The following is a 21,654-nucleotide window of genomic DNA, read 5'->3' as shown; positions in this document are numbered from 1 at the left end:
TGATCGACTCGGGTACTTGATTTGGACATTCTCCCTCCTTTTTGTTCACCAGCCTGTCTGGTTTCATCCTCACTATTGGGTCTCTTGGCAGTGGCACTCTTTCTATCTCAATACCTATCGGTTCCTAGGGTACTCTACACCTATCTCCTCTATGTTCACTTTTTACCCATGCTTATCACCTTACCTCTCTGGCATAGGCCACTTACATCACCTTTTTGGTATATTACTTTTTTGTAATAATCTTTTTTGCCTATCATTCTTTAAGACCCACTACTACAATGTCACCATTTTCTGAATACTTATATATATTTTTGTACTCACTTCTACAGATTACTTTGGTGACTGCTAATATGATACCGCCCCTCTGTCAATACCTTGGCTACACTCCCTCTTTATGAATGTCCTCTCGGTGTGCCCTATGTTGGTTGCTGGCTGGGCTCCCTCAGCTCCCGGTGTGGATATGCTGCCTTCTTGACCCAAGCTACATGATGTTCTCTTAGTCTTGCATACTGATTCTACTGCTGTATATGCATATATTTTATGATGCACCTGCTCTTGAGAAAGTGGTTATGTCCACGAAACGCGTCGAGACTTTTACCGATGCATCTATGTTACTACGATTTGGATTTTACAATATGTACCCATAGCTGCCAAAGAACCTATATACAAGCCTATTACATCATGTGTTTTCAATATTATGCTCTGTACTGCACCATGATCTGCTAATACTATATGTATGTACTATGCAATTGATGCAATGCTATACAAGTTTATATGTAACAATAAACCTGTTTTTGTTTTTTACCAATGTTCTTTAAACAATTATTACCAACTGCATGTCCTCACACTTCATTTAAAGTCCCATTTTCCCCCCTTTTTTTAACCGTCCCCCCAGTTTTGTACCTTTTTGTAGGTAGTGGGCTCCAATGTACTGATGTACAATAATTACTGCTATATTACTATGCTTTTACGTTATTATCTCCGTACAAGCCCACTGCCTGATGTATTATATTTATTTATTCTTTTGTTATGATATTCCCCTCATATTCAACATGAATAGGGATGGAGGTATCTAACCCCCATTAGGTAGAGCCTCATTTAAAGTCCCACTTTCTGAACCTTGGTTCAATTCTCTTGTTTAATGATTTAGGGATGGAAGTGTGCGGCTGCAGCTTGGTTTTAATGTCAGGCGGTTTGCCTGCATTATATATATTTTTTATTGGCTTTATTGCTGGTCCAATCAATATGTGTACAGTGACATGAGATTTTTTTTTTTGCTACATTTTGGTCCTATCAGATAGGCATTGTTCCTTGGCGGGAGCTGCGATGCGCTCTGGCGGCCCCCCTCCTCCCCCTCGCCCCGGTTTGGACGCGGGCGATGTGGGCGGTCTCATCACGGCGCATCGGCGTCACGCCATCACTGCCGCATGCGTGACGTCTATCGACGCCACCGCGCTCGGCACGTGATTCCATCTCGCGCCCTTATATGGGGAGGATTGTTCGCCGCCTTCCGGGATGATGCCTCTTCCGGGAGGCGGCGACTTCCTTCCCACTGCAAGCGTGGACGTGACGCTGGGAGCTCCACCATGATCGACTCGGGTACTTGATTTGGACATTCTCCCTCCTTTTTGTTCACCAGCCTGTCTGGTTTCATCCTCACTATTGGGTCTCTTGGCAGTGGCACTCTTTCTATCTCAATACCTATCGGTTCCTAGGGTACTCTACACCTATCTCCTCTATGTTCACTTTTTACCCATGCTTATCACCTTACCTCTCTGGCATAGGCCACTTACATCACCTTTTTGGTATATTACTTTTTTGTAATAATCTTTTTTGCCTATCATTCTTTAAGACCCACTACTACAATGTCACCATTTTCTGAATACTTATATATATTTTTGTACTCACTTCTACAGATTACTTTGGTGACTGCTAATATGATACCGCCCCTCTGTCAATACCTTGGCTACACTCCCTCTTTATGAATGTCCTCTCGGTGTGCCCTATGTTGGTTGCTGGCTGGGCTCCCTCAGCTCCCGGTGTGGATATGCTGCCTTCTTGACCCAAGCTACATGATGTTCTCTTAGTCTTGCATACTGATTCTACTGCTGTATATGCATATATTTTATGATGCACCTGCTCTTGAGAAAGTGGTTATGTCCACGAAACGCGTCGAGACTTTTACCGATGCATCTATGTTACTACGATTTGGATTTTACAATATGTACCCATAGCTGCCAAAGAACCTATATACAAGCCTATTACATCATGTGTTTTCAATATTATGCTCTGTACTGCACCATGATCTGCTAATACTATATGTATGTACTATGCAATTGATGCAATGCTATACAAGTTTATATGTAACAATAAACCTGTTTTTGTTTTTTACCAATGTTCTTTAAACAATTATTACCAACTGCATGTCCTCACACTTCATTTAAAGTCCCATTTTCCCCCCTTTTTTTAACCGTCCCCCCAGTTTTGTACCTTTTTGTAGGTAGTGGGCTCCAATGTACTGATGTACAATAATTACTGCTATATTACTATGCTTTTACGTTATTATCTCCGTACAAGCCCACTGCCTGATGTATTATATTTATTTATTCTTTTGTTATGATATTCCCCTCATATTCAACATGAATAGGGATGGAGGTATCTAACCCCCATTAGGTAGAGCCTCATTTAAAGTCCCACTTTCTGAACCTTGGTTCAATTCTCTTGTTTAATGATTTAGGGATGGAAGTGTGCGGCTGCAGCTTGGTTTTAATGTCAGGCGGTTTGCCTGCATTATATATATTTTTTATTGGCTTTATTGCTGGTCCAATCAATATGTGTACAGTGACATGAGATTTTTTTTTTTTTTTTGCTACATTTTGGTCCTATCAGATAGGCATTGTTCCTTGGCGGGAGCTGCGATGCGCTCTGGCGGCCCCCCTCCTCCCCCCGGTTTGGACGCGGGCGATGTGGGCGGTCTCATCACGGCGCATCGGCGTCACGCCATCACTGCCGCATGCGTGACGTCTATCGACGCCACCGCGCTCGGCACGTGATTCCATCTCGCGCCCTTATATGGGGAGGATTGTTCGCCGCCTTCCGGGATGATGCCTCTTCCGGGAGGCGGCGACTTCCTTCCCACTGCAAGCGTGGACGTGACGCTGGGAGCTCCACCATGATCGACTCGGGTACTTGATTTGGACATTCTCCCTCCTTTTTGTTCACCAGCCTGTCTGGTTTCATCCTCACTATTGGGTCTCTTGGCAGTGGCACTCTTTCTATCTCAATACCTATCGGTTCCTAGGGTACTCTACACCTATCTCCTCTATGTTCACTTTTTACCCATGCTTATCACCTTACCTCTCTGGCATAGGCCACTTACATCACCTTTTTGGTATATTACTTTTTTGTAATAATCTTTTTTGCCTATCATTCTTTAAGACCCACTACTACAATGTCACCATTTTCTGAATACTTATATATATTTTTGTACTCACTTCTACAGATTACTTTGGTGACTGCTAATATGATACCGCCCCTCTGTCAATACCTTGGCTACACTCCCTCTTTATGAATGTCCTCTCGGTGTGCCCTATGTTGGTTGCTGGCTGGGCTCCCTCAGCTCCCGGTGTGGATATGCTGCCTTCTTGACCCAAGCTACATGATGTTCTCTTAGTCTTGCATACTGATTCTACTGCTGTATATGCATATATTTTATGATGCACCTGCTCTTGAGAAAGTGGTTATGTCCACGAAACGCGTCGAGACTTTTACCGATGCATCTATGTTACTACGATTTGGATTTTACAATATGTACCCATAGCTGCCAAAGAACCTATATACAAGCCTATTACATCATGTGTTTTCAATATTATGCTCTGTACTGCACCATGATCTGCTAATACTATATGTATGTACTATGCAATTGATGCAATGCTATACAAGTTTATATGTAACAATAAACCTGTTTTTGTTTTTTACCAATGTTCTTTAAACAATTATTACCAACTGCATGTCCTCACACTTCATTTAAAGTCCCATTTTCCCCCCTTTTTTTAACCGTCCCCCCCAGTTTTGTACCTTTTTGTAGGTAGTGGGCTCCAATGTACTGATGTACAATAATTACTGCTATATTACTATGCTTTTACGTTATTATCTCCGTACAAGCCCACTGCCTGATGTATTATATTTATTTATTCTTTTGTTATGATATTCCCCTCATATTCAACATGAATAGGGATGGAGGTATCTAACCCCCATTAGGTAGAGCCTCATTTAAAGTCCCACTTTCTGAACCTTGGTTCAATTCTCTTGGCTCAGTCAATGATAAGTCTAAGGGTTGTTGTTTTTGTTGTTTTATTTTGGGATAGGAGAAGGGATGAGTGGTATACTCCAACTGTTAACTATTCACATTTCAGAGGACTTCTAACTTGAGAATGCGGCAAGGCCGCTACTTCATCCTGCCACTTGAATGATGATAAGATAAGTGTTCCTATTAGTGTTTCTCTTCAGGATACTCCCCCAGTACCCCCTTTCTCTGTGCTAGCTCACACCTGTCCACTGACTCTACACTCCGGAGTGGTCTCCTTCCTGGGCAGACCCCTGGGCAAGATCCTCTGTACTCACGATACTGTTTTTCCAGATTCTCGCAGTGCCCCAACTCCTCCAGTCAGCTCTTCTATACCTCTGGGTTTAGCCTCACACCAATGGCTCATCAGGTCGACTGCCTATGACCACCACCAACTGCAGCAGAAGAGGAGGCAGCTGCCACCCTCCTGGGACTTTGCTTCCCGACAAAAGACCTCTACCTCATGTGCCCGTGGCTTTTTATACCCCGCCCCATAATGCACCGAGACCAACTGTCTGTGCCAATCCCTGGGGCAGTACTAAAAGCCTGTGTGTCATTGGTTAGGTTTCCTCCAGCATCCAATGTGCCTCCCCATTGGATCAGCTGGGGACACTCCCTGGGACCAGATGAGTGACACACTGGGCACACTAAGCAGACCTAACTCACAGATCCTGCTCTCTGTTAGGCTGAGAACAATATAGATTTTGCCTGCTGCTCCTCTGATAGCTAGACAGAGCCAAAATGATACTCTCTACCTAGCACCTGACTAGGAGGGTGCTACACATGTATTCATTAATTCCCATTTCCTCCATTGTAAGAGGAAGGGGAGGGCTCTTAGATGTAAACACACACTGTTTACATCATGTGATTGCTGTAATTGGTCTCTCGATGACCAATTGCAGCATAGGTGTGCGCAGCCTATTGCAATAGGGTGTGCACCCCAAAGCTCAAACACACATGCCTTTCTCTGCAGCCTCAGCTGCACTGGACAGTGAATGAATGGGAAGTGCTCTGTGCTGAGCGGCCTCCTGTTCATTCACAAACTGAAGCATAGTAAACCTTTGTAATCATTTGGAAAAGGAAGGCACCAGTAATTACATAGTAAATTACATATTTACTAGCCACTTTGCCCACTCTCCATCCTGCAGAGTAGTGATTAGGGTGTGCCCAGGCACACCTGGCACACCCCTGCGCACGCCTATTGAAGACACAAAGCAGTTTGGATCAGCTCTGTGCATAGAGTTTATGAATTCAGCCATTCTTGGACAGCTCAGTTTATAGCCATTAAATAAGCTATAGATTATACAATTTTCTTTCCTGCAACCACGGGGTATTGAAGGATAGAAAATCGCTTGATTTCCCTATCAACACTATCAGTGTTGATTGGCGAATCCCCCCTGCTGTTCTATTGTATTCTGACAGTGGAAGGTTTCCCAGCCATTGAAATACACTGATTGCACAAGAAAAACCTAACAGGCTGGTTGTATCACAGTCGATCAACTTCAGTACAACCGGCCTGCCCATAGATGGATCGAAATTCAGCTGGTTCATGCTGAAGTGGCCAAATTTCAATGGCGGATCTTAGTAAAGAAGCTACCTTGCAGTGCTTTATCCAGAGTCGTTTATTGATAGCAATGGCTAAACGTATGGCAGTACACAAGTGGTAAAGGAGACATACATTAGAAAGTAATCCTGGAGGGAGGGGAGTGTTAGATGTAGATTTGAATACACTAACAAATTAAAGCTTATTTAACATTTTTTAAGCAGTTACAACAGTTTTTGTTCCCTTTGGGATAAAGGTTTTACATAAATAAATAAAAGCGGATTATTGGAAGCACCTCTGTCAGCGGTAAATGTACTGACTTAAAGAGGAAGTAAACCCTCCTCAGGAAGTTGTACCTATAGGTAAGCCTATGATAAGGCTTACCTATAGGTACTGTAAATATCTCCTAAACATGTACCGTTTAGGAGATATTTACCTTTAATGCAGCCAGTGACGTCACTGGCGCATGCGCTCTGAAGGAACGGCTGATCGTGCCGTTCCTTCAGAGCCCCGTGCCGTGACCGTCGGCTCCCGCGCGCGTGCGCGGGAGTGACGTCACCGCGGCTCCGGCCAATCAGATGACCGGATGCCGCGATCCCGGAAGACGAGCGACATGTCATGTCGCCCGTCATACAGGTAAGAGAGCGGCACGGCGGGGGCTCGTTCTAAGGTAAGTATTTCATAATGAGCTAGTATGCGATGCATACTAGCTCATTATGTCTTTTTCTTGCAGGTTGTAAAAAAAAAAAAAAAAATTTTTAAACAAGTTTACAACCTCTTTAACCCTCTAACTCAGGGATTCCCAAACTATGGCCTTCCAGCTGTTGCAGAACTACACATCCCATGAGGCATTGTAAAACTTTGACATTCACATACATGACTAGGCATGATGGGAATTGTAGTTCCTGAACAACTGGAGGGCTGTAGTTTCAGAATTCCTGCTCTAACTGATATGTCTGCAGGACAGTTTGTTCTCTTGAAAAACAACAGACTTGATCAACAGGTGAAAAAAAAGAGGGAGAAAGCTTACAAAAAGAAAACGAATACAGCCATCACATCTAAGAATTGGTAAGCTGCAAAATAATAAACATTTGCTATTGGGTTTATTACCTCTTTAACATTAAACAATATTATCTTATGTATATTTTGTAATCATCTATGGATATGGGGTAGCCTTCTTGGTCTTGCTATCTTATTATGGCTTGAAAACAATAGACCCTCTGTAGTAATGACTGGCGGGCAGGCACAATGTTATATAGACTGCCTTGGCTTGGACCATTTTAAGAAAGAAAAAGGTGTTTTATGGGTGTCCAAACTTTTGAGTTTTCTGGGCCTTATTGGAAAAAGAGAAATTGTCTTGGGCCACACATTAAATACAATAAGGATAGCTGATGAGCAGAAAAAGTCTGCCAGATCAGGTAATGACCACTGATCTAGATAATGTACCTATTTTATTCTAAAAGTAAAAGAGGGCAACATAAAACGAGTGCGATATTTGATGCGATAGTTGTTTTTTATAGACTAACACATCAATATTTGGTTTGATGGAAGTAATAGCAATTCTTAATGAAATCTTGGGGTGCTCACCAGATACACTATATTGCCAAAAGTATTGGGACACCTGCTTTTACACTCACATGAACTTATATGGCAGTCTTAGTCTATAATGTTCAGTATTGAGTTGATCCACCGTTTGAAGCTATAACAGCTTCAACTCTTCTGGGAAGGATGTCAACAAGGTTTAGGAGTGTGTCTATGGGAATGTTTGACCATTCTTCCAGAAGTGCATTTGTGAGGTCAGGCACTGATGTTAGATAAGAAGGCCTGGCTTGCAGTCTCCGCTGTAATTCATCCCAAAAGTGTTCTATCGGGTTGAGGTCAGGACTTTGTGCAGGCCAGTCAAGTTACTCCACCCCAAACTCGCTCATCCATACATATTACCAAATGTACTGGGTCACACCTCTAAATCATTTGGAGGAGAAGGGATTATGGTGTGGGGTTGTTTTTCAGAGGGTGGGCTTGGCCTCTTGGTTCCGGTGAAGAAAACTCTTAAGACGTCAGACACATTTTGGACAATTTTATGCTCCCAACTTTGTTGGAACAGTTTGGGGATGGCCCCTTCCTGTTTCAACATGACTGCACACCAGTGCACAAAGCAAGGTCCATAAAGACATGGATGAGTGAGTATGGGGGGGAGGAACTTGACTGGCCTGCACCTAAACCCAATAGAGCATCTTTGGGATGAATTAGAGCGGAGACTGTGAGCCAGGCCTTCTCATTCAAAATCAGTGCCTAACCTCACTAATGCGCTTCTGGAAGAATGACCAAATATTCCCATAGACACACTCCTAAACCTTGTGGACAGCCTTCCCAGAAGAGTTGAAGCTGTTATAGCTGCAAAGGATAGGCCAATTCAATATTGAACCCTACGAACTAAGACTGGGAGGCCATTAAAGTGGAGTTCCACCCATTTTTAATAAATTGGATTACATAGATGTATGTAATCCCCTTTAAAACGACTTTTACCAAAGGAAAGTTTTTTTTTTTTTGTTGCTAGTAATACCTTATTTTCTGCTTTGTTTATCCTCTTCTCACTTCCGGGTCTGGTTGGCGATTACGTCATTCGGCGATTCGCAGTGTGTGCTGGGATGTATCTCAGGGCATGAAATCTTGCATTATTACACAGGAGATGAGCTGCACTGCGTGCTCTGCCCCGCCTCCGCCCCGCCTCCTCTCAGTGAGCTGTATGTATGTATTGTATTGAGGCCGTGCTCCGCCCGCCTCCTCTCAGTGAGCGAGGACTGAAAGCATTATATCCTCACTGAGCTCCATGAGAGGAGGCGGGGCGGAGCACGGCCTCAATACAATACATACAGTACAGCTCATTGAGAGGAGGCGGGCGGAGGCGGGACAGAGCACGCAGTGCAGCTCATCTCCTGTGTAATAATGCGAGATTTCATGCCCTGAGATACATCCCAGCACCCACTGCGAATCGCCGAATGACGTAATCGCCGACTGGACCCAGAGTGAGAAGAGGATAAATAAAGCAGATAATAAGGTATTTACTAGCAACAACAACAACAAAAAACTTTCCATTGGTAAAAGTCGTTTTAAAGGAGATTACATACATCTAAAGTCACTAAAATGGGTGGAACTCCACTTTAAAGTTCATGTGCCTATAAAGGCAGATGTCCCAATACTTTTGGTAATATAGTGTATTTTGGTTCTAATTTTGCCCTTTGTGTGCTTCATTCTTGAAAACTGTTGCTCACAAATATAGGTGCTCCCAAAAACTTAAAGATAGAACTTAAAAGTCCATTAACGAGACACTGTCACATTTTTTTCTTTGCATTTTCCTTAAAATCCCATCCCCTCCCCCCCCCCGGCAAGAAAAAAAATCAACGTTTTTTTAAAGAAAGTTTACAATTTTGTGTTGGGCCGCATTCATAGCCATCCCATGGGTCACGGATTGGTAAAAAAAAAAAAGGCGTGATTTGGTAATGCTGACATATGCCCTGATGATTTATAAGATACGTGCCTTGTAAAGTCTGCTTCTCTTTAATGACTAAGGACTGGTGACTTATGTTGGTGCTGAGTGTGCATGTTGCTCTCATGAAATATGAAATCAGCACGAGTCACACAGGATACTTAGCCCCTGCCAGACATATTCTTTCACTGGCTACAATGCACCTAACTGAAAGCTAAAACATGATCAGTTACTATTTAATATGTACATATCATCACCTGTTGTGCCATGATTAAATAAAGGCCATAATGCTTTGTTCTGATATTTGGAATTTATTGTAAAGAATGAAATATACAGCGGCAGCCAGCAGTACATATGGGTATTCTGATCTGTATTCCCAATACATGGGGCTTCTGCAGACCCATAAACCTGACAAAAATGTCTTGTAACAGTTCCGGTGTATGTATAGGCAAAGCTTTATTTTTTTTTGGGGGGGGGGGGGGGGTAGCGTGTTTGAAATTTTTGCCAGTTTATTTCTTGCTGCCTGTGCCCCATTGGGTACAGTTTTGTTACAGTCTCAAAGCTACAACAGGATATTTGTAAAATCTCCCAAAGTGTAGGGAAATTCATTCTAAAGCTGGCCATAGATGTATTTTTTTTTTTGATCAGTTGGTGGGCCAAAAAAAAAAAAAAAATCTAACTGATTCCCCCCATTCAAGCAAGCAAGGTGGATGGGGGAATCCTCCCCACTGAGCTATTGTATTCTGACAGTGGGGACTCCTCCACTGTCAGAATACACAGATCAGTGCTGCAGCCGATTGGCTGCATGCACTCATTACATGAACTTTCCCAACAATCCTATTAGAGAGAGGCTGATCATTAATTCAACTTCTCTTGAGTGGGAAAGGCCATTGATGGTTTGAAAATTGGTCAGTCCTTGCTCACATATACAGTACAGCTCATGGACCATTGGTGTGATCAGTAAGCTGTTGATTATGTGAGGATGGGGGTGCTTTTAAAAAAAAAATATATATATATATATATATATATATATATATATATATATATATATATAATATTTTTTTTTTAACTGTCCTTTAAAAAATAAAAAAATAAAAATTCTGATCACTTTCATTGCTCTCACAAGGAATGTAAACATCCCTTGTGACAGTCATAGGCAGTGACAGGTACTCTCCTGGATACCCCAAACCCCTCCTCTGTACTTCTAAGTATCCAAAATCTGCATTTTTGTATACTCTGGATTTTTTAAAATCAGCGCCATTAGCTACAGAGTAAACTGGAAGTGATGTGGTGATGATGTCGCTACACCGGAGACCCAATCGAAGCAGATTCCGGCTTTGTTCAGGTCTCCGGCCAGCCTGTGGACATGCCAGCTGGACGCTCAGGTTCCCCGGTGGAACGAGAGATCTGGGTAGAGCGGGGAAGGCAGCAGGAGGAGGGGGGAGGGACTTCCCCTCCCACTGCTTGTGATAACGGCCAAACGGCTAATTAGTGATCACATGAAAGCTGACCGTCCGATCTAAATAACAGTAGTGGGGTGATGCCCCTAGCTGCAGGCATCACTCCCGTACAACCACTTCCTCCAGAATGATGTACAGGTACGTGATTTCGCAGAAAGTGGATAAAGTGGTTGTAAACCCCTTACATATACCCACTAAAGTGACTGGCCTCAGGTGATACACAGAGATTGAACCAATCCTCCCACATAAGTTGTATCTGTTTATCTGCAGTCTTATTTTCTCTACAGCCACTCAAAGTGCAGTATGTATACAGCTAGTCTGAGCTTTCAGAAAACAGGGGGCAGGGAGCTGAAGTTACTCTGCAAAGCTCAAGCTGATTGGAGGGAAGGGACACACCTCCCTTCACACAGCAGAACACACTTCAAACAGAGATAAAGCTGTCAATCACGGGCTCTGTGCTTAAGATCCCTCCCCCGTCACCTATCTGCTCTTGGTGTCAGGAAAACATGTCAGAATTGACTCATAAAGATAGCAGAGTAAGAATGTGATCGCAGACAAAAGTGACACTAAAGCCCCGTACACATGTACCGATCGTCGGCCGAACGATCGGCCGTCTTTTGTCCAGGGCTGTCGGTGTCTGTTGAAAAGTGCAAAAGACTGCACAAGAATTTTGTCCGCCGACTACAGCCGACTGCAGAAGTGATGTCATGTAATGGTTAACTTTCCCTGTGTTTTTCCTTTTCTGAGCATGCCCAGTCTTGCAAATCTGCGGTCTGTCGGCCGAAATCTGTACTGACTGGCGAACAATCGGCCGCTTTGGTGTCGGCATACAAAAATTTTAATGCCTGCATGACAGATTCTTTTCGGCCGAATGTGCGCTGTCGGAGGCATCATACTAACAAGCCTACAATCGGCAGATCGGTCGTCGGCCGAAGCTTTTCGGCCGACGATCGGTACGTGTGTACGGGGCTTTAGTGCTCTGGATTGAGACAAGTACACACTATAGAAAGATGTGCATTGTTCATATTTCAGGTCTGAGGTTTACAGCCACTTTAAGTGTCCATTCACACTGATCCGACTTGGACAGCGTCATGTCAGCCTGACAAGTCGCGGTCCGTCACGCTCCCATTGTGCGGTACAGGAGCCGTTCTAATAGGAGCAACACAAGTCGCTCCGACTTAGAAAAAGGGTCCTGTACTACTTCGGGGCGACCTGGAGGCGACTTGCATAGACATTCATTTTATGAAGTCCGTGCAAGTCGTGCCGAAGTCGCGCTGCACGCGACTTCACAGGTCGCTCCCTAAGTTGGAGCGACGTAGTGTGAACCGAGCCTAAGGGTACTTTCACACGGTACTGATGTTTAAACATCGGTATTCCAGGGCAAAATTACTTGTTGTTATTTTGGACATATTTGCTCGTACACAAAAAATTCTAGCTCCCAGAATGCAATTCTAATATCTTAAAGACAGGTTAACGTTGTGTACACATACACGTGTAGAATACTGACCAGAAATGCAGATTTCTGTATGTTTTATTTACTGATCTATATGCAGCGCCTGTTTATGTATACGGGCACATCACCACTTGCCGACAGCACACTTTAGTTTTACTGCTATAGTGCTGGCAGGCTGCACAGAATCGTGTGTGTGTGTGTGTGTGTGTGTTTGTGTGTATATATACAGTATCTCACAAAGGTGATTACACCCCTCACATTTTTGTAAACATTTTATTATATCTCTTCATGTGACAACACTGAAGAAATGACACTTTGCTACAATGTAAAGTAGTGAGTGTACAGCTTGTATAACAGTATAAATTTGCTGTCCCCTCTGCTGAACTGCTGGCAACAAAAGTGAGTACACCCCTAAGTGAAAATGTCCAAATCGGGCCCAATTAGCCATTTTCTTTCCCCAGTGTCATGTGACTCGTTAGTGTTACAAGGTCTCGGGTGTGAATGGGGAGCAGGTGTGTTAAATTTGGTGTTATCGCTCTCACTCCCTTACACTGGTCACTGGAAGTTCAACATGGCACCTCATGGCAAAGAACTCTCTGAGGATCTGAAAAAAAGAATTGTTGCTCTAAATAAAGATAGCCTAGGCTATAAGAAGATTGCCAAGACCCTGAAACTGAGCTGCAGCATGGTGGCCAAGACCATACAGCAGTTAAACAGAACAGGCCTCGCCATGGTCTACCAAAGAAGTTGAGTGCACATGCTCAGCATCATATCGCGAGGTTGTCTTTGGGAAATAGACGTATGAGTGCTGCCAGCATTGCTGCAGAGCTTGATGGGGTGGGGAGTCAGCCTGTCAGTGCTCAGACCATACGCAACACACTGCATCAAATTGGTCTGCATGGCTGTTGTCCCAGAAGGAAGCCTCTTCTAAAGATGATGCACAAGAAAGCCTGCAAACAGTTTGCTGAAGCAGACTAAGGACATGGATTACTGGAACCATGTCCTGTGGTCTGATGAGACCAAAATAAACTTATTTGGTTCAGATGGTGTAAAGTGTGTGTGGCATCAACCAGGTGAGGAGTACAAAGACAAGTGTGTCTTGCCTACATTCAAGCATGGTGGCGGGAGTGTCATGATCCGACATTGGGGAGCTACAGTTTATTGAGGGAACCATGAATGCCAATATGTACTGTGACATACTGAAGCAGAGCATGATCCCCTCTCTTTGGAGACTGGGCCGCAGGGCAGTATTCCAACATTATAACGACCCCAAAAACACTCCAAGATAACCACTGCTTTGCTAAACAAGCTGAGGGTAAAGGTGATGGACTGGCCAAGCATGTCTCCAGATCTAAACCCTATTGAGCATCTGTGGGGCATCCTCAAACAGAAGGTGGAAGAGCGCAAGGTCTCTAACATCCACCAGCTCCGAGATGTCGTCATGGAAGATTGGAAGAGGACTCCAGTGGCAACCTGTGAAGCTCTGGTGAACTCCATGCCAAAGAGGGTTAAGGCAGTGCTGGAAAATAATGGTGGCCGTAAAAAATATTGACACTTTGGGCCCAATTTGGACATTTCCACTTAGGGGTGAACTCACTTTTGTTGCCAGCGGTTTAGACATTAATAGCTGTGTAAATAAGTGAAAAAATAGGCGCTGGTAATCAGGTAATCAGTGGTGGTGTTCCAGGTGTGTTAGGGGGTATTAGATTGTCTACACCAATCAATTATGTCCATAGAGATAAACCTCGTTTACCAATAAATAAATAAATAAATGGTGGACTTTAAAATCATCTATAATACCATAATGTGAACCTTTTGTAATATCAAACTAGTAAAAAGGTGAAATATATATCTCTGTGACTATATAAAAATAGGTGACTTTTAGTGATAATAAAATTGCAATTAGATTGCAATTACAAAATGTGAGGGGTGTACTCACTTTTGTGAGATACTGTGTTATATATATATATATATATATATATATATATATATATATATATCCAGTGGTTATTGAATACCACCAAAAGAAATATCTATTTGTAGGGAAAAAAATTATATTAGTTTCATTTGCGTACAGCATTGCATGATCGCAATTACCGGTTAAAGTGGGAGAGGAGAGGGAGAGATACGAGGCTTCGATGGCCGCATTGCTGGACCGTGGGACCGGTGAGTGTGTGTTTATTAAAAGTCAGCAGCTACAATTTTTGCAGTAGAACTCCTCTTTAAAGTAGCACAGTGCCAAATAGCAAAAAATGGCATGATGATGAAGAGGGGAAAATCTTCCGGAGGTCAAGCGGTTAAAAACAATGGTCTACATTTATATTAGTAAAAAAAACACTTGCATACCTTAAAACACAGCATTTTTAGACATCGGTATGCAAGATGCCTTAGGAGACTGAACCACTAAAGTGACCAGAAACATGGGTTTGTTTTCTCAGCATTCCCCCATCAGGATTCAATGTGCAGTGCCAATTGGTAAACAAAGCTCAAAGCAATTGAATACCAAAGCTCAAAGCAAGGTGAATACCATGTAGAAGCCGCAATGCCGGATGATCAGTGTGCCTATTTATTCAGAAGTTCCGATGTGTTACAACACAAGGAACAGTCATGGATTCTACATCTATCATGGAGTTCTAGCAGCTATCATGCTGAGACTCATGTGATGTTCAGGTAATGATCATTTGGAAAGTGCGGCATACTCCATATATTTTCCTAATAGGGCCCTCTCCTTAACCCCTCACCTAGAAAGCATCCCTCACCAAAATTCCCCAAGGTGTGATCCCTAGTGTCCACACACATCTGGAGGGTTGTAACGTCTTCCAGGTCATCGGCTCCAGTAAGTGTTTTCTGTAAAGAGGAAAATGAATTGTCAGGTTTATGTCTATTAAAAACATTCAATCAAACACACTTCTTTTGTATGTGCAGTGCCGGGATAAGGTCATTTAGAGCCCGGGGCAAACATGCCAAATTGCACCCCTCCCCCCAAAGAAGTATGAGCATTAAGTATGAGCGAAAATTCCCCTCCTCAAATCTGACCCCCTAAGCATAAATTCCCATACCCAACCACCACCCCCCCCCCCCCCCAAGCACATACCCCCCTCATTTTCCATATGCCCCCCAGTACAAATCTACCCTCCCGAAAAAAATTCCCCTCTCGTAGTACAAATCCTCAAATTTCCCCTCTGGGCACAAATCCTCTCCCCTCCCCCACTCTAAATACCCCCCCCAGCGCAAATTCTCCCTAATCCCCCCCATCCTAGCACAAATCCCCCCCAGCACAAATTTCCTAGCACAAGTACTTGGCTAGCACAAATCCCCCCCCCCTCCCCGAAGAAAAACTTCCCCTCCTAGCACAATTTCCCTCCCACTCATCATTTTACCATTTCTAGCACAAACCCCCCAAAATTCCCCCTCTTAGCACAAATCGTCCCCCCCCCCCTTTCCCAACACAATTCCCCTCAAATCACCACTCCTAGGGCACCTTCCCAAATTTCCCCCTATTAGAATAGATATTATCCCCTGCCTCTTGGTGGTGCCCCCTTCACCTCACATGATACCACAGTGCCCAGGGCAGACGCCCCTCCTGCCCACCCCTTGTCCCAGCCCTATGTATGTGTATACTTCTAAGTCTACTACTAAGTCTTACCAGTCTGGCCGGAGACAGGTACTCATCTACCAGGCCTTCATCTTCATCATAGTTCAATGGACTTGGGTTCAGTGATCCCTGACAGCCCAAATCTATCACCCGGACGCTTGGAGTACTGGGGCGCATCTCTAGTGTCTTATCCATAGTACACCTGATAAAAAGCCAAAGTGAGGGCTAAAATTATTTATAGAAAGCATTTAATAGGTATCCTAACAATATATAAATATATATATATATATATATATATATACACACACACAGTGCCCTGCGAAAGTATTCGGCCCCCTTGAACTTTGCGACCTTTTGCCACATTTCAGGCTTCAAACATAAAAATATAAAACTGTAATTTTTTGTGAAGAATCAACAACAAGTGGGACACAATTATGAAGTGGAACGAAATTTATTGGATATTTCAAACTTTGTTAACAAATAAAAAACTGAAAAATTGGGCGTGCAAAATTATTCAGCCCCTTTACTTTCAGTGCAGCAAACTCTCTCCAGAAGTTCAGTGAGGATCTCTGAATGATCCAATGTTGACCTAAATGACTAATGATGATAAATAGAATCCACCTGTGTGTAATCAAGTCTCCATATAAATGCACCTGCACTGTGATAGTCTCAGAGGTCCGTTTAAAGCGCAGAAAGCATCATGAAGAACAAGGAACACACCAGGCAGGTCCGAGATACTGTTGTGGAGAAGTTTAAAGCCGGATTTGGATACAAAAAGATTTCCCAAGCTTTAAACATCCCAAATAGCACTGTGCAAGTGATAATATTGAAATGGAAGGAGTATCAGACCACTGCAAATCTACGAAAGACCTGGCCGTCCCTCTAAACTTTCAGCCCATACAAGGAGAAGACTGATCAGAGATGCAGCCAAGAGGCCCATGATCACTCTGGATGAACTGCAGAGATCTACAGCTGAGGTGGGAGACTCTGTCCATAGGACAACAATCAGTCGTATACTGCACAAATCTGGCCTTTATGGAAGAGTGGCAAAAAGAAAGCCATTTCTTAAAGATATCCATAAAAAGTGTCGTTTAAAGTGTGCCGCAAGCCACCTGGGAGACACACCAAACATGTGGAAGAAGGTGCTCTGGTCAGATGAAACCAAAATCGAACTTTTTGGCAACAATGCAAAATGTTATGTTTGGCGTAAAAGCAACACAGCTCATCACCCTGAACACACCATCCCCACTGTCAAACATGGTGGTGGCAGCATCATGGTTTGGGCCTGCTTTTCTTCAGCAGGGACAGGGAAGATGGTTAAAATTGATGGGAAGATGGATGGAGCCAAATACAGGACCATTCTGGAAGAAAACCTGATGGAGTCTGCAAAAGACCTGAGACTGGGACGGAGATTTGTCTTCCAACAAGACAATGATCCAAAACATAAAGCAAAATCTACAATGGAATGGTTCACAAATAAACATATCCAGGTGTTAGAATGTCCAGACCTGAATCCATTCGAGAATCTGTGGAAAGAACTGAAAACTGTTGTTCACAAACGCTCTCCATCCAACCTCAGAGCTCGAGCTGTTTTGCAAGGAGGAATGGGCAAAAATGTCAGTCTCTCGATGTGCAAAACTGATAGAGACATACCCCAAGCGACTTACAGCTGTAATCGCAGCAAAAGGTGGCGCTACAAAGTATTAACTTAATGGGGCTGAATGATTTTGCACGCCCAATTTTTCAGTTTTTTATTTGTTAAAAAAGTTTGAAATATCCAATAAATTTCGTTCCACTTCATGATTGTGTCCCACTTGTTGTTGATTCTTCACAAAAAATTACAGTTTTATATCTTTATGTTTGAAGCCTGAAATGTGGCAAAAGGTCGCAAAGTTCAAGGGGGCCGAATACTGCATCAAATTGGTCTCCATGGCTGTCGTCCCAGAAGGAAGCCTCTTCTAAAGATGATGCACAAGAAAGCCCGCAAACAGTTTGCTGAAGACAAGCAGACTAAGGACATGGATTACTGGAACCATGTCCTGAATTCTGATGAGACCAATAGAAACTTAATTGGTTCAGATGGTGTCAACTGTCAAGCGTGTGTGGCGACAACCAGGTGTGGAATACAAAGAGTGTTTCTTGCCTACAGTCAAGCATGGTGGTGGAAGTATCATGGTCTGGGGCTGCATGAGTGCTGCCGGCACTGGGGAGCTACAGTTCATTGAGGGAACCATGAATGCCAACATGTACTGTGACATACTGAAGCAGAGCATGATCCCCTCCCTTCGGAGACTGGACGGCAGGGCAGGATTCCAACATGATAACGACTCCAAAGACACCTCCAAGATGACCACTGCCTTGCTAAAGAAGCTGAGGGTAAAGGTGATGGCAGGGGCGTTGCTAGGTGAAAAAAAGACCAGGGGCTTCAGCCCGAAGGTAAATTTGATAACCCCTCCCACATTTTAAAGTAAGTCCCGCCCAAGCTCCACCCAATACCCCCCCCCACCCCTGCCCAATGCCCAGGAACTCAGCACAGGGATGGTGGGAACCCCTCATAATTGGCACAGCAGGTGTGCAGACCTGGGAACTCAGCACAGGGATGGTGCAGGTATCCCAATCAGAGTCCCTCTTTACATCAGATGTCCCCATCACAGTGTCCCCATCACAGTGTCCCCATCACAGTGTCCCCATCACATTGTCCCCCTCACAGTGTCCCCATCACATTGTCCCCATCACATTGTCCCCCTCACAGTGTCCCCATCACATTGTCCCCATCACAGTGTCCCCATCACAGTGTCCCCATCACATTGTCCCCCTCACAGTGTCCCCATCACATTGTCCCCATCACAGTGTCCCCATCACAGTGTCCCCATCACATTGTCCCCATCACAGTGTCCCCATCACAGTGTCCCCATCACAGTGTCCCCATCACAGTGTCCCCATCACAGTGTCTCCATCACAGTGTCTCCATCACATTGTCCCCATCACATTGTCCTCCTCACAGTGTCCCCATCACATTGTCCCCATCACAGTGTCCCCATCACAGTGTCCCCATCACATTGTCCTCCTCACAGTGTCCCCATCACATTGTCCTCCTCACAGTGTCCCCATCACATTGTCCCCATCACAGTGTCCCCATCACATTGTCCCCATCACAGTGTCCCCATCACAGTGTCCCCATCACAGTGTCCCCATCACATTGTCCCCATCACAGTGTCCCCATCACAGTGTCCCCATCACAGTGTCCCCATCACAGTGTCTCCATCACATTGTCCCCATCACATTGTCCTCCTCACAGTGTCCCCATCACATTGTCCCCATCACAGTGTCCCCATCACATTGTCCCCATCACATTGTCCCCATCACAGTGTCCCCATCACATTGTCCCCATCACAGTGTCCCCATCACATTGTCCCCATCACAGTGTCCCCATCACAGTGTCCCCATCACAGTGTCCCCATCACAGTGTCTCCATCACATTGTCCCCATCACATTGTCCTCCTCACAGTGTCCCCATCACAGTGTCCCCATCACAGTGTCCCCATCACAGTGTCCCCATCGCATTGTCCCCATCACATTGTCCTCATCACAGTGTCCCCATCACAGTGTCCCCATCACATTGTCCCCATCACAGTGTCCCCATCACATTGTCCCCATCACAGTGTCCCCATCACATTGTCCCCATCACAGTGTCCCCATCACATTGTCCCCATCACAGTGTCCCCATCACATTGTCCCCATCACATTGTCCCCATCACAGTGTCCCCATCACATTGTCCCCATCACAGTGTCCCCATCACATTGTCCCCATCACAGTGTCCCCATCACAGTGTCCCCATCACAGTGTCCCCATCACAGTGTCCCCATCACAGTGTCCCCATCGCATTGTCCCCATCACATTGTCCTCATCACAGTGTCCCCATCACATTCTCCCATCACAGTGTCCCCATCACATTGTCCCCATCACAGTGTCCCCATCACATTGTCCCCATCACAGTGTCCCCATCACATTGTCCCCATCACAGTGTCCCCATCACAGTGTCCCCATCACAGTGTCCCCATCACATTGTCCCCATCACAGTGTCCCCATCACATTGTCCCCATCACATTGTCCCCATCACAGTGTCCCCATCACATTGTCCCCATCACAGTGTCCCCATCACAGTGTCCCCATCACAGTGTCCCCATCACAGTGTCTCCATCACAGTGTCTCCATCACATTGTCCCCATCACATTGTCCTCCTCACAGTGTCCCCATCACATTGTCCCCATCACAGTGTCCCCATCACATTGTCCTCCTCACAGTGTCCCCATCACAGTGTCCCCATCACATTGTCCCCATCACATTGTCCTCCTCACAGTGTCCCCATCACATTGTCCCCATCACATTGTCCCCATCACAGTGTCCCCATCACATTGTCCCCATCACAGTGTCCCCATCACAGTGTCCCCATCACAGTGTCTCCATCACATTGTCCTCCTCACAGTGTCCCCATCACATTGTCCCCATCACAGTGTCCCCATCACATTGTCCCCATCACATTGTCCCCATCACAGTGTCCCCATCACAGTGTCCCCATCACATTGTCCCCATCACAGTGTCCCCATCACAGTGTCCCCATCACAGTGTCCCCATCACATTGTCCCCATCACATTGTCCCCATCACATTGTCCTCCTCACAGTGTCCCCATCACAGTGTCCCCATCACAGTGTCCCCATCGCATTGTCCCCATCACATTGTCCCCATCACATTGTCCCCATCACATTGTCCTCATCACAGTGTCCCCATCACAGTGTCCCCATCACAGTGTCCCCATCACATTGTCCCCATCACATTGTCCCCATCACAGTGTCCCCATCACATTGTCCCCATCACAGTGTCCCCATCACATTGTCCCCATCACAGTGTCCCCATCACATTGTCCCCATCACATTGTCCCCATCACAGTGTCCCCATCACAGTGTCCCCATCACATTGTCCCCATCACAGTGTCCCCATCACAGTGTCCCCATCACAGTGTCTCCATCACAGTGTCTCCATCACATTGTCCCCATCACATTGTCCTCCTCACAGTGTCCCCATCACATTGTCCCCATCACAGTGTCCCCATCACATTGTCCTCCTCACAGTGTCCCCATCACAGTGTCCCCATCACATTGTCCCCATCACATTGTCCCCATCACAGTGTCCCCATCACATTGTCCCCATCACAGTGTCCCCATCACAGTGTCCCCATCACAGTGTCTCCATCACATTGTCCCCATCACATTGTCCTCCTCACAGTGTCCCCATCACATTGTCCCCATCACAGTGTCCCCATCACATTGTCCCCATCACATTGTCCCCATCACAGTGTCCCCATCACAGTGTCCCCATCACATTGTCCCCATCACAGTGTCCCCATCACAGTGTCCCCATCACAGTGTCCCCATCACATTGTCCTCCTCACAGTGTCCCCATCACATTGTCCCCATCACATTGTCCTCCTCACAGTGTCCCCATCACAGTGTCCCCATCACATTGTCCCCATCACATTGTCCTCCTCACAGTGTCCCCATCACATTGTCCCCATCACATTGTCCCCATCACAGTGTCCCCATCACATTGTCCCCATCACAGTGTCCCCATCACAGTGTCTCCATCACATTGTCCCCATCACATTGTCCTCCTCACAGTGTCCCCATCACATTGTCCCCATCACAGTGTCCCCATCACATTGTCCCCATCACATTGTCCCCATCACAGTGTCCCCATCACAGTGTCCCCATC

At 45.1% G+C, this 21,654-nt stretch overlaps 1 protein-coding gene across 2 annotated transcripts in view; it reads right to left on the bottom strand.

Moving 5' to 3' along the window:
- The window catches only part of LRRC56 (leucine rich repeat containing 56), a 131,282-nt gene that overhangs the window by 39,881 nt on the left and 69,747 nt on the right, over positions 1-21,654 (bottom strand). The window contains exons 3-4 of one of the 2 annotated variants that reach the window (XM_082269575.1): positions 15,935-16,085; positions 15,030-15,135 (exon numbers count right to left, since the gene is read on the bottom strand). In XM_082269575.1, the coding sequence (XP_082125701.1) occupies positions 15,030-15,135; positions 15,935-16,078 (250 nt within the window). In that variant the 5' untranslated portion in view covers positions 16,079-16,085. The remainder of the gene's footprint in view (positions 1-15,029; positions 15,136-15,934; positions 16,086-21,654) is intronic. The other variant, XM_082269576.1, reaches the window with a different exon arrangement.

Source organism: Pelophylax lessonae (genome assembly GCF_965119305.1).
Source record: "Pelophylax lessonae genome assembly, chromosome: 10".
Taxonomy (NCBI): domain Eukaryota; kingdom Metazoa; phylum Chordata; class Amphibia; order Anura; family Ranidae; genus Pelophylax; species Pelophylax lessonae.
Note: the sequence above shows the minus strand (reverse complement) of the source record. Positions and strands in the feature narration are given on the sequence as shown.